Source organism: Euwallacea similis, chromosome 13 (genome assembly GCF_039881205.1).
Source record: "Euwallacea similis isolate ESF13 chromosome 13, ESF131.1, whole genome shotgun sequence".
In the NCBI taxonomy this organism is placed as follows: domain Eukaryota; kingdom Metazoa; phylum Arthropoda; class Insecta; order Coleoptera; family Curculionidae; genus Euwallacea; species Euwallacea similis.
Window position 1 is genome coordinate 478,941 of NC_089621.1, and position 14,301 is coordinate 493,241.

Genomic DNA, 14,301 nt, shown 5'->3' on the forward strand with positions numbered 1-14,301 from the left:
TTGAAACAATTTATAACTTTTTGAATGGTACAGCGACTTTTTTTGACAATTTTTAAAATTTTCCTTAAAGACTTTCCCTCTTTATTCAAATTAATAATAATTTGTTATTCACACGGACTCAGCTCAGTTCCGTCCAAGTTTTGCGTAACAAAATAAATATTCCTGACTGGAAATTATTGCTCTTCTGTATGTTAAGATTGAGAACAAATAATAAAATAGTAAACAAGTGCATTCTTGTTTTCTATATTCATAAATAATGGGAATTTAATTGGTGCGCCAAGACTTTTATGGAATCAATTTATTATTAGAAAGCAATTTTTCTTTAACAAATTTGATTTTTTGTTGGATTTTAAGGTTATTAGTAGTATATATAGATATATGTAGATAATACAATACATCTATTTAAATAAAATTAAGTTTAGATTTTATACCAGGAAAATATGTAGACCTCTTAACCCTAGAATACTAATGTATCGTAAATTTTACGACGCTCGGGTTTCTTAGTCCGAATTCGTAAGGTTCCGTTTGATCCTGTGCCGCCTACTTATCAGTACCTTCCTGATTATTGCGAAGCTAAACGTCGATGAAACGGTATCTTGCTGGCTAATTGTTTCATGCGTCTAATAGTGTGATCGTCGTAAAATTTACGAGTGATTAGTATTTGCGTAAAATATTTACGAAAAGACAAAAATTAGTATAATCGGTAAAGCTTGGTTTTTCATGTCTCTTTTTTGCACTAACGCAGTTTTTTTATAGAAAATGGCATCCAACAATAGGCCTTTGAGTGACAAAGAACTGCAAAATGAAATTCAAAGAATTATGAATGGCGATTTCCAAAATGATTCATATTTAGAGTCTGGTGATGAAATTGATAATGAGTGGGAAGAAGAAGATCGTTTGGAGGTTGAAAGTAAATCAACTGACAGTAACATTAGTGACTTTGGGGAAGAAGTAAACAATGAGAGAGATAATGTAAACGGGACTAATTTAGTTATTGCTAATCAACCTTTGGACAATCCAATATACGGAGAGAGTAGTACATCATCTGAAGAAAATATTCCGTTATCTATTATAGCGGCTTCGTTAAAACGAAAAAGGAATATAATAAAACCAAAATCAATAAGACTAAAAGGAAAAAATGGACACAAATGGTCCACAAAATTGCCGCAACTATCAAAAAGGACAGCAAGAAGAAATATAGTCCATTTCATATCAGGAAGTAAAGTTGGTGGTGAAGTGTGTTCAGAAATTGTTGATTATTTCCTGCTTTTTTTTTCGGAGGATATTTTGAATAGAATTGTTGTTCACACCAACGAAGAAATTGCCAAACAGGCAGAAAAGTATACTTCTAATACGCCTACCATATCTATACTATCTAAAATGGAACTATTGGCATTGTTTGGTATTCTAGTAATGACTGCCGTCAAGAAGGATAACCATTTGAATGCCAAACAAATGTTTGATAGCACAATCTCTGGCTCTTTTTATAAAGGATGCATGAGTTGTGAGAGGTTTATTTTCCTGGTAAATTGCCTACGATTTGACAGCAAGAAGACAAGAACGGAAAGGTTAAAGAACGACGCATTTGCTCATATTCGTGAAATCTGGAATACATTCATCGAAACGTGCCGAACATCATATACTCCTTCATCATATTTGACGATTGACGAACAACTCTTGAGGTTTCGAGGCAGATGTCCGTTTAGGATGTATATTCCAAATAAACCTTCAAAATATGGAATTAAAATTGTTATGCTCTGCGACTCTTCCTCGAAATATATGATCGATGCCAGTCCTTATTTGGGAAAATCCACGCACACAGGAGGGTTACCATTATCTAACTATTACATAAAAGAGTTGACTAAATCTGTACATGGAACAAACCGAAATATCACAATGGACAATTGGTTTACCTCCGTTGGGATAGCAGATGAACTATTGAGTGATCCATATAAACTTACCATCATTGGAACAATTAGAAAAAATAAAAAAGAAATCCCACCCGAAATGCTTGAACTTGCAAAAAGAAAGCCTCAATCCTCAATGTTTTGTTTTGACAAAAGTAAAACTTTATTGTCGTATATGCCTAAAAAAAATAAGCTAGTATTACTGCTTTCCACTATGCACGAAGGGGCAGAAATTTCGGAAATAAATAATAAACCAATAATAATCTTGAATTATAATGAGACAAAGTCCGGTGTGGACACATTTGATCAAATGTGTTCAAACATGTCTTGTAGCAGGAAAACTAGACGGTGGCCACTATGCATTTTTTACGGAATGGTAAACACAACCTGTGTCAATTCGTATGTATTATATTGTTGTAACAATTTGAAAAATGGTGAAAAACCCCTTCGTCGATATCAATTTATGATTCACCTAGCTCACCAGCTTGCCAGGCCTTGGATGGAACATCGACTAAGTGGTACAACTTTACGCCGCAAACTTCGACAAACTATTCAAGAAATCCTCAAAATCGAAAAAAGATTTGACAACGCCACTCAAGTAGAAGGCAAACGTACCTTATGTTACTATTGTCCCAGCAGGTTAAGGCGAATGACGACCATTTACTGCACTCATTGCAAACATGCTATGTGCGGCGAACACCGCGGGAAATCTTGCACGGAATGCTTACAGGATTAAAAGTGATTAAACACCAAACATGAAATTATATTCCTTAGGGACCAAAGAGTATAGGTTAACTTTTGTTTCAATTAAAAAAAATTTTTTTTTATGAGTTTTTCGTATTTCTAGGAAAAGTCGTAAAATTTACGACACATTAGTATTAACGTGTGATAAAATCACATTAGTATTCTAGGGTTAATGAAGTAATTTACCTTACCAAGCCTTTTGCAGGTGAGTGTACATATACAGGATGTTGCAAAAGTAAACCGCCATACGTTAACCATGAATTCTATGTCGAAAAATAATCCTAGTTTGCTATATATATTGTATAGCCTATGGTCCAAAGATGCTTCATTACGGAAATACAGGGTGTTGAAATAAATTAAATCTGCATCAGGAGCAACGGGGATCATTTTGAGCAATTTTTGAAGACCTGTCAGTTTTATTAATTATTTAAAAATAAATGTATATCTATTTTAACATTGATTTTAAATTTTCTAGCCCGTAAAATAACTCGTTATGAGAATACTTTCTCAACAGTGCAATGCGGTACGTAACAACAGTATTTATTTTTTTCCTAAAACTGTGAGTCGTACGATAAAATATGAAGCGAGATACTCCCTTCAGAATGGAACAAACTATTAAACGAAATAATTTATTTATGAAAAAAATCAGTGGCGCATTTTTTTGTTTAAAAATACCGCTGACGATGCGCTACGTACACCACTGGTAGTACTGAAAAATCATTTTGCAATACAAAATATTCGCCTTACATTTCTATCGACACCACCCAAATTTTATTACAATATCTAATACGGTTTTGAATATAATTGAGTTTTTGGGGTTTTTAAATTTTATTTCAACTTCCTATATTTCTGTAACGAAACATTTTTGCATGATAGTCTATGTAGCAAACTAGGGTTATTTTTCGACGTAGAATTTATGGTTAACATATGACGGTTTACTTTTGGAACACCCCATATATCGGTAAATAAAAGTTTACAAGAGATTCAGCTAACCAAAATTTCATACATGGTATACAATACACACAGTGCAACTTCTGAACTTCTAGTAATGACAGATGAAAATATAAGTTAGCGCAAGCCCACCAATCCGGATGACATGTATGTGTTCCCTGCAAGTACTGACTTGCAAAGGTCGAAGTACGCACATATTACAGGACAAGGTTGAAAATAACAGAAAAACTTTTTAAGTACTATCGGACATTAAAGGTGCAGCAATTCTAGGGTACGAAAGAAAACCCGGCAACTGGAAGATATACAGGGTGTTTCATAAACATACCGACAAACTGTCAGAGAATTTACAGTTCAGAAAATATTGATCGAATGAAATTAGGTGCGAAATCGCTTCGTTTCCAAGATACAGAGTGCACGAAGACAAATGTGTATGGAACATGTCTCGTCGCAAAATAATTTAACATTTTGTTATCAAATGATTTTTTCATTTCATCTAGTCAAAATCGTTAATTTTCAGACATATTTTATTAGACAAAAAACGTTTGTCTTCATGTTCTCTACCTCTACTAAGAGGAACTTAAATTAATTTCTCCTAAACAATTTTTAAAAAATTGCACTTGAAAACCTATACCGGCTTTTTAGTCGGCAAATTATTTTTTATCTTGAAAACCGCTACTTGAGGAACAAAACACTGAAAAGCCTCCTTTTATTAAAAATTGATGGAATATTTTAAAAAATCGTAAAAAAAATATCAGTGGCGTACCTTTTTTTTCATTAAAAAAATCCTATTTAATGACCATATAGACGCCACTGGTGTTGGATACCCGTCCAAATTCATACTTGAGATTCTAACGCACCTAATACAGTAATAGTTATCACAGATTTTTAAATATAGACTTGTTGACGTTACGGTAGTGTTTTGTCTCGACCATCGTCCTGATTTGACGTGGCGGTACCCACGTACAAAAGAATACCTGGTGTCAGAAGCTTTTCCCTTAAGACTCCAACACTGGTTAGGAGGAAATATTCTGCCTACTCTGGAACATGCACAATAATTTCACTATAGTATGTTCTTATTTTTATGTCCGTATTCCCAACTATTTTTGAAATAATTAAAAAGTATAAAAAAAGAAATTAAGCACTGTATCTTGAAAACGAAGCGATTTCGGACCTAACTTTATTCGATTCAAATATTTATGAAACACCCTGTATGTATGTATTTCAATGATCCAAGTCCTTACGTATCTCTCACTACAAAATGATTTCACAGGGCAGTAATACATGACTATTTTCCGATTGAAGAATTGCTCCACTTTTAGTAGACTGCCAACAATAATTGTTTGTTGCATCAAGGCCTTTTAATTTAGATCATTGAACACGTTCATGAAAAAGGTTCATTTACCATTATGTCCAGAGATGCGAACTTTCCGCGAGATATTGCCTCAATTTCAACTGAAAGTGAAACAAGAAATGAGAAAATAATATATAGGGCCAATAATAGCAAAAAATCCGAAGCTTCTAAGCAGCACAAAGGTTCCAGAGCACAGAAATTTTCCACCATTCCCCGATTTTCCGACCGCCGCCATAGACTAATTTTCGATGTTGTAAATTAGATTTTTTTGCAACCAAATAACAGGGAATCGCACACAAATTGTCTGGGTTTGAGTCAGGAGGCTGTTATAGGGCTTATTTCATTCGCCCTTTCTCTCTTTCACCGAAGCCCAGGTGTATTACAGCGAATTATGTCGACCTCCGAAACAAACTTTTCTATCTGTCGCTATCAGCATTCGAATCGTTGGAATTATTCACTTTTATAGATCGGTTTTTGCATTCGCAAACAAATTCGAAAGCGTTTATTCACAACTTGAAAATTAAAAATATCCCTCATCAGGTGAAAGTGGACGTTTAAATCCGGGGTTGACACGATAAAATGACAGGTTTTTCCATACCTGTATCGATATGTGAATGGGATTACAATTGTTTGAGCGATTTGAGGTGATTACGAAACAAAAATATTGACGATAGTCATCGGGGTTAAATTTTGAATGAATTAGTTATTATGTTACCAGTAGCAGCTGGCGCTATTTTTGTTTTGTTAGGAACACACCCGACATTAAGGAGATAATCAGAGGACGATTTCTGTACATAATGGTGAATGCTAAATTCACAATTATTATTAATTAAACATAATACATTTGGCATACTCTTGGGTTCATTGAATTATTTACTACAGTAAATCCCAAAAATATTAGGACGTCTCCTTTTTAAAATTTTTACCCATCTTAATTGAACATATTATTTCTTTTTACATCAAAAATGTCTTCATTCATCATTTATTTCTGTTTCTGGTGTTGGGTCCAATGGGGGAAGCTTGTTTGATTCGAAATTCGTAAGAACAGTTCTATTCCGCGACTCGAAGATCAAACTTTATTCCTCTAGTGTGAAGTCGATGGTTGACTGGATTTTCTTAAGGACCACTCTGAAGTTTACAGTCTCAGAGAAACTGCTTTCGAGAAACAATAACTCTCACTTTTAACTTGATATTTATTGTGTTCTTCTGCGTAATATTAAAGAAAGAGTTACTATTAACAAATGAGTAAATTGTCAAATTTGAGTTAGCGGATGAGCTCGAGACCATTCGCGTGGTGTCTCAAACCTAACTGACTTCTCAAAGTCCATCTAAAGTTCTATTATAACATACACTCCACACGGAAACATAAATTAAAATTATACATTCTCACGCTGGAATATAAGAATTATGTAATTACCTAGACTAAATAAAAGATAAATTCAAAACGTAGGGTCGGACACAAAATACTTGCACTTAAAGGCTCTCTTATCACCGCCAAACTAAATCATAGATATGATGGTGACAAATTAATCGAAAAAAAATCTTAATATATGAGTTCATTGCTAAGGCCCGAACATCTGGGTCTGTATAAAAACAGATCACGAATTCTTAATGGCTTAATTTTCAATTTGAAGAAAAAATCCAGAGAATATCTAAATGCGTCACAAAAGCATTCAAACGGTATGTACAGGGGGTCCCATTTTCGTTGCAATCGTGGGATATCTCAGTTATTAGCAAAGATAGAGAGGTACGTGGAGCGAGGAGAACTTGTGTCACTTTTTTGTGAAATTAATGATGACGTTGTCAGAATTGATCCAGCTATCGTAGTTTTTGTACTACAGGGAGTTTTTTAAAATATTGTATTTTGGAACCCCCCCTATAGTTTGAATATGCGTCAAGTTATTGAACATATAAAAACGATGTCGGATAGAGATTTTTACGTAGATCCAATGGGTTACTCAGATTTTATTTATAATTCATACGTTTCGAGATATGGACCGAACTTATGTTTTTTTTAATGGAAGAGCCTATATGTATATTTTTAGCTATTCTGATTCCTCTAATTTTCCCCATTCCAATAATATAAAATTCGATATGGTTATTTCAAATAATGATGTCACAAATTGACACTTTCTGCTAGAATAGTCATTAGAGGCGGTCATATTTAAAACAAAACATTTAGTGATAATTATAATTGCCAATATTTATATTAACAGTTAAAATCTAATTAACAATATGTATCATGAAAAGGCTCAACATACAATGTGTCCATAACATAAGGAATAAATTCGATTAAAATTAAGGGAATTTTCTTTCAGAAAAATGCTCGGACACATATTTTATTGTTTTTAAGTGCGCATTTCTTGAGGAAAATTTCAATATACAGGATGTTCCAAAATTGAGATACGACTCTCAAGTGAAAATTTCAAATGAGAACCCCCGTTTTTTATTACATTTAAGGATTCTACGTAAAATTCCGAGTATTTTTCATTAACATACCCTATAACGATATTCACGTGTTCGCGAGAAAATGGCGGTTGAAAAAAATTATTTATGATAAAAGATAACAAGAGTGTATTAGAAAAATTGCGGTTAATAATAAGGAGCAATTAATTACATACATTTTCGTCGTGTATCATCGGGTTATTAGCACTGGGAAATAAATTTGTTGTAGCAAATCAAGATATTTTTGACCGTCTATCTTTATCGTTGGAAATTTTTGTTTTCCATTAAAATGTTATTAAACATGTAAATAACGTCTAAAATTTTGATGTTTCTGATATATCAGTTTGGTTTTTTAGTATGTTAATGAAAAATAATCGCAATTTTACGTAGAATCGATAAATGCAACAAAAAACAGGTTTTCATTTGAAATTTCCACTTGAGGCTCGTATTTAAATTTTGGAACACCCTGTATATTCAAATTTCTTCCCAAAAAAAGCACACTTAAACACAATAAAATACGTGTCCGAGCATTTTTCTGAAAGAAAATTCCCTGGATTTTAATCGAATTTATTCCTTACTTTATGGACACACCGTTTAATCTTATTTTTAGAAAATGAATATACATATTACTAACAAAAACAAATTTACCATTTTTTTTAACTGCACAATGATATAAATTAAAACTAATGTTCAAACTTATTTCCGTTCACGTTTAAACATTTTCATATATACTGCGTGACAAAGGAAGGTAAACACCCATTAAAGGTAATTTTATTTTGATATTTTTTTTGTACGTGTTCAGTACCACATACTTATTCAATGATTACATTTTCAGCAAGATCAGAGGAAGAACTTCATTTTTTTTTTCAATAGTGTGTTGAGCATCCACGGTTCCTTATACACTTATTGATACGCCTGGGCTCGGATCTAATAAGATTGTCAATGTCTTCTTGAGGTATCTCATTCCAGACAATCTGAATTTCATGAGTAAGGGCTGCTAAAGTCTATGGAGGGTGCTGTAAATTCAACAGTCTGCGGCCAATCATGTCCCAGACATGTTCAATAGGAAACAGATCCGGCGATCGAGGTGGCCAGGGTAAACGGTTGATTTGATGTTGATCCATGAACGTTATTGTTTGCCTAGCAACATGAGGTCTAGCATTGTCTTGCTGGAAAATAGCGTTCGGGATAGTTCGAAAATATGGAATGACATATGGCTCCAACACTTCTTGGATATAGCATTGGGCAGTCATGTTGCTTCTAATGAAAACTAGGGGTGACCTGCTACCATATGCGATAGCACCCCATACCATAACGCCTACAGTACGGTGGACATGACGCTCTCTGTCAAATTGTGGATCTCGCCTTTCACCCCGTCGCCTTCTCACCCTTGCCCGACCGTCGTTCATCCCCAGACAGAAGCGGGATTCATCACTAAAGATCACCTGAGTCAATTCTTGGTCCCACTGAATCCTCTCTCTACACCATTGTAAGCGGTTAGATCGATGTTCGCGAGTGAGAGGCAGCACCCAATGCGGACGATAGGACAAAAGGCCAAAACTTCGTATTCGGCGATATACTGTACGCATACCAACCCTATTCCCATGTTCTTCAAACCATTGATTTGCAATAGCTCGACTGCTGCTAAATCGGTCTCTAAGAGCCAAAAGTCGCAATCGACGATCTTCGCGCTCTGTGGTTCGTCTGAGTCGCCCAGTGCCTCTGGCTCTGTGCCCACGGCCTTCCTGAGTCCACGCCTGGTAACACCGCACTATGGTTCGTAAGGATCTGTTAGTTCTTCTAGACACTTTTCTGACCGACAGACCTGCTTCGCGCAACCCAACAATCCGCCCCCTCTTAAAGTCACTAAGCTGACGGATGTGTTCAATTCTACGCACTCTAGGCATAACGAATAAAAATTATGACCGATTGCAACACACTTCACAAAAGTTGCGATGCAAATGTGAACAAAAATGTTTAAACAAAATTTTATTTTTTTAAGGAACGACCCATGGAAACTAAAAAAAAATTAACAGATAAACTTGAAACTTTGATAATTTCTTTCTTTTTTTAAGATAAGTCAACATGCAAAAAATTATCAAAATAAAATGGTTTTTAATGGGTGTTTACCTTTCTTTGTCACGTAGTATACTTTGGATATTCTGTTTAAGGCATTTAAAACTATTATCGGGTGTCTTTCTAGGTATTAGAAAGCTTCCTCTGTAGCAATGTGTAAGCCATCTATTTTTTCGTGTTGTCTTCAAAAAATCTTGTTTCTTAAATACCCCCATAACAAGAAATCTAAGATAAATATATAAACTATATGTATTTAAATATGACTGACTCTTAATCATGACACTGGATTCTACATAAAAATCTCTATCTGATATCGTTTTTACATTTTCAACAACTTCACACATATTCAAACTATAGGAGGGGACCCAAAATACAATATTTAAAAAAACTCTCTGTAGTGCAAAAACTAAGGTAGCTAGATCAATTCTATGAACGTCATCGTCAGTTTCACAAAAAAGTGATACAGGTTCGCGAAAACCGCATCTCTCTATCTTTGCTAATAACCGAGATATCCCTCGATTACAACGAAAATGGGACCCCCTGTACAACAAAATGATTCTTGTCACATAAGTTTATTTTTTAGTTATTTGGTATATATTTTTTGCTTACGGAATATAGGTACCGCAGAGGAGAGTTAAAAATGTATCCCTAATGGGTCGGGCACCAATCAAAAGTAATGTTACTTTAGATAAAAAGTAATTAGTGACATTTTATTACGAAAAAACTAAATCCTATAAGAAGATTGGGGAAATGCTCCTATTAAGTAAGAGTCATTTGGGGACATAGTTCAACGTTACAAAATGAAGATTGAATACGTACTTCCAAAGAAACAAACAGATCCACCAAAAATCGTTAAATGAGAGGGATAACCGCTTCATGATGAGAGCCATTAAGGAAAGCCCCAAAGTTTATGCTTCCATGATGAAAATCCTATTGCAGAACCGTTCTAATAAAATAGTTATTACTGAAACCATTCGTCGGTGTATTAAAAGCCATGGATATCATCGCAAAGTAGCCCAGAAAAAAGCCACGGCTTAGCAGTAAAAATGTAAAAATGCGGTTAAATTTTTCTAAAGAATGAATTCCCAAGCCAGATTATTACTGGAATGATGTAGTTTTCTGTGTTTAGTCAAAATTTAATACACTTGAAAAATTAATTGGATACTTTGATTTTTTTCAGAAAACCAATATTATACCAATATTTACGGCATTCCTAGTTGAAAGTTTAATAAAACTGAATATTGGGAAGCTAAAATTTTTCATACAGTAATAAAAAATGTAAAGAAGAAAAAACACAACGATATTACAAAAAAAAATCTAAAATTTACTAAAAAAAAACATTATTTCACTTAAAAATTTTCTAAATGAAAAACAACACATTTAGTAACGTGTATTGCCTCCGTGAGCCCTAATTATGGCGTCCATGCAATTGGACATGCTACGGACCAACGCGGCAAATTCTTCCCGAGGGATTTGCTCCCATTCGTCATGAAGTGCTTGTTCCAAGTCATTTATAGATTAAAATTCAGTATGATTATGACGAATACTTCGGCCCAGAATATCACATGCATGTTCTATCAGGTTCAAGTCTGTGCTCCTCGGGGACCACGGTAATAAAAGGATACCAATTTCATCCAAATAAGCTGTACGTATTAAAGGCAAATGTTCACCGATAAACAGGGAAATAGCATTACATATTCTTCCAAACATTGTTCAATGTATCGTTCAGCATTTAAATTACTACGACGAATTGTGACAGGTTCTATATGTGTCTCTAAGGAAATACCTGGCCACACCATTACGCCACCACCATCAAATTGAACTATAGGGGAAACCAACATTCTCCAAAACGTTCACTAGCTCTTCTCCAAACTCTATTCTGTCCATCACATGAGTCTGTTGAATCTGGATGCATCCGTGACGAGTATTGCACTTCATTCTTCAAGTCTCCAATGAAGATGCTCGCGAGCAAACTGGAAACGCTTTTTGGCGGTGATATACAGTCAATAGAGGCCCCGTCGCAGAGCTTCTGGAATTTATTCCAGATTCATGTAAGTGCCTATGAGCTGTATCCACGGAAACGACACTGGACAAGTGCTGGATCTGACAAAATGCAATCGAGGAACACCTGTATTCCGATGAAACAATCTTCAATTAAACTTGTGGCTTCTGATTTTCTAGTGAAATGTCTTGTTTTCCGGAGTCGATGCAATGCATCTCATACCGTACTTCGAGAAATTCTTAAGATATTTGCGATGAAACGAATATTACGTCCATCATTTTGCAAGGTAATAGTTTGCGCTATTTGTTTAGGTGTCATAATTTCTTTATTACAACAATAAGAAACTGGAAACTGTATTTTCATTAAAAGCAAAGTTGTTGAAACTGAAAATGGCACAAGAATTTGGAATAATGCTGCTTAATTTGAGACGCTTATTTCTCCCTGACATTCAACAAACTGTAATACTCTGAGTTTTCTAGACTATACAGGCAAAAGTAATCTAAATAAGTTGAGGAAAAAACGTTGCTATTAATAGAACATAAACAAGATTTCATAAAAATGTCCAAAACTTTTTTTTATTGCAAAAAATATATAAAAATTTAAGTGTCCCGTTAATTTTGCATTTCAATGTATTTTTGACCCAGACAGACGTGAAATAGTGTAGAAAAAAGCTAATGAAGAATCGAAAACAATATTTTTGTCCAACGGTAAGACATGGAGGAGACTCAGTTTTAGTTTTAGGGATATGTATTATCAGTAGGAGTGGGTGAATTAAATTCTTTTTGGAAGGTATTATAGACTAAAATGTATATTTAAATATTCTAGGACAAAATTTAAGGGAAAGTGCGAAAAAAAGGCATACTAAATGCGTTTAAGCTAAACCAACACAATGATTCAAAACGTAGCGCCCGTATTGTTCGCGAATGGTTGTTGTACAATTATCCGAAAATCTTTAAAACTCCTTCCCAATCTCCAGATTTCAATCCAATAGTAAATGTATGACATTATTTGGAACAACTTAAAAGGCTTAAAAAACATGAAATAACATAGAAAATAGTGTTAAAAATTAGGTTATAGGAAGAATGGGACAAAATTGAATTAAATTATTTAAGAAAAATTGCATCTTCTATGCATAAACGTTTGAAAGTATAGTTGAAGCAAAAAGTAGTCATACAAAATACTAATTTAACAAATTATGTTGTCATTTATCTTCATATCAATTATATGCAGGGTATTTCAGAATATGGGATCAATCTTAAATTATTCAGTGCAACAATAAAAGATATCTGAATATAGGACTCAGTGTCCGCAAATGTTTCCCTAGGGCGCTACAGTATTATGATGCTTTAAGACAGTTGTATACAAAAATGTGTTTTATCGAATTTTAGTACGTTTCACTTTAATTTATTTGTTCAAAATAACACTACATTAACTGTTCAAAATGTTGTTCTTGAACTTTGTCAGTTCGGACATCATTGGATCGGTAGAGAAGATCTAGTTCCGTGACCTCCTAGATCACCCAATCTAACACTTTTAGAATTCTTTTTGTGGAAATATGTAAAGTCCCTGATTTATGAAACGCCAGTGAAAACAAAGCAAAACCTGATTGCACGAATCACTGCGGCATTTGAAGTCGTTTAAAAACGATTATCAAATTTTTAGCCAAGTCCGCAGAAACCATATACGTCATTTAAATATTAGGTGCATTGAAGTTCAAGAACGACATTCTCACCAATTACTGTAGTGTTATTTTGTAGAAACAAATTAAAATTAAACGTACTAAAACTTGATAAAAACATTTTTGCACATGATTATCTTGAAATAATTATATGGTATATCATTATAGTAGTGGCTTAGGGAAACATTTCCGGACAGGAATTCTTATGCTCAGATATCTTCTATTGTTGCATCGAACAGTCCCATAGTTCTGAAACATTCTGTACATATAGTAGTTATACAGTGAGCGGCAATTAAGTGAAACAAATTCCATTAAAAATTAAATATTTGTTTTATGGAAAAACGCTTGGACCCGTCGATTTTTGTTTTTTCTTGCTGTTTTTTGATGGTAAATTTATGTATACAGTGTAACCCAAAAAATTGTTACGATAATAAACTTCATTTTTTCAAATAGAAATACATACTTTTTATTTCATTTATGAATTCTCCTTAAAATTCTATTCTGCTTCGTGTATCATATCCTAAACGTAAACTACAGTCACTTTCACATGAAATGCACCACCCAGTAATAATAATAATAAAGTCTTGTAATTTTGGCAAAACAATGCTTCATAATAGAGTATCAAATGATCAAACTTTCAGTTAAAAGATACAACATTTGATAATGAAAAAATTAATAATAAGTGACATCGCTTCGTACGGCAATGCAAGCACGTACTCTTCGCGGTATGCTTTGCAACAAATGATCAATATCTTCCTGGGGTATTTCATTCCATGCTACCTCAAGATGATGTCGTAGGTCGTCCACATTGTTTGGAGGCCTCGGTAAATTTCGAAGACGGCGACTCATGATATCCCAAAGAGGTTCGATGGGCGGTAGGTCCGGTGACCGTGCAGGCCAAGGCAGTATTTCCAATTGTGCTTCTTCCAGGTATCGTCAAGTAATGTTCGCACTATGTGGTTTCGCATTATCCTGTTGGAAAATGCCATTTGGTAAAGTTTGCATGAAAGGTACTAATACTGGCCTCAGAACATTGTCAATGTAGCGACGTGCGTTTAGGGTGCCTGAAACGAACACAAGAGAAGATCTTCGGCCAACACATATCGCACCCCAGACCATAACACTAGGTGTTAAAGCTTTGTGGCGT

The 14,301-nt window shown here is 34.4% G+C and overlaps 2 protein-coding genes across 2 annotated transcripts in view; both read left to right on the top strand.

Annotated features, from left to right (window-relative positions):
* LOC136413243 (cholecystokinin receptor-like) overlaps positions 1–14,301 on the top strand; it is a 237,775-nt gene that overhangs the window by 198,970 nt on the left and 24,504 nt on the right. The window lies entirely within an intron of this gene.
* On the top strand, positions 464–2,813 carry LOC136413237 (piggyBac transposable element-derived protein 4-like). The gene is made up of 2 exons (XM_066396660.1): positions 464–703; positions 757–2,813. The coding sequence occupies exon 2, from the start codon at positions 760–762 to the stop codon at positions 2,641–2,643; it is 1,884 nt and encodes a 627-aa protein (XP_066252757.1). The 5' UTR covers positions 464–703; positions 757–759; the 3' UTR covers positions 2,644–2,813.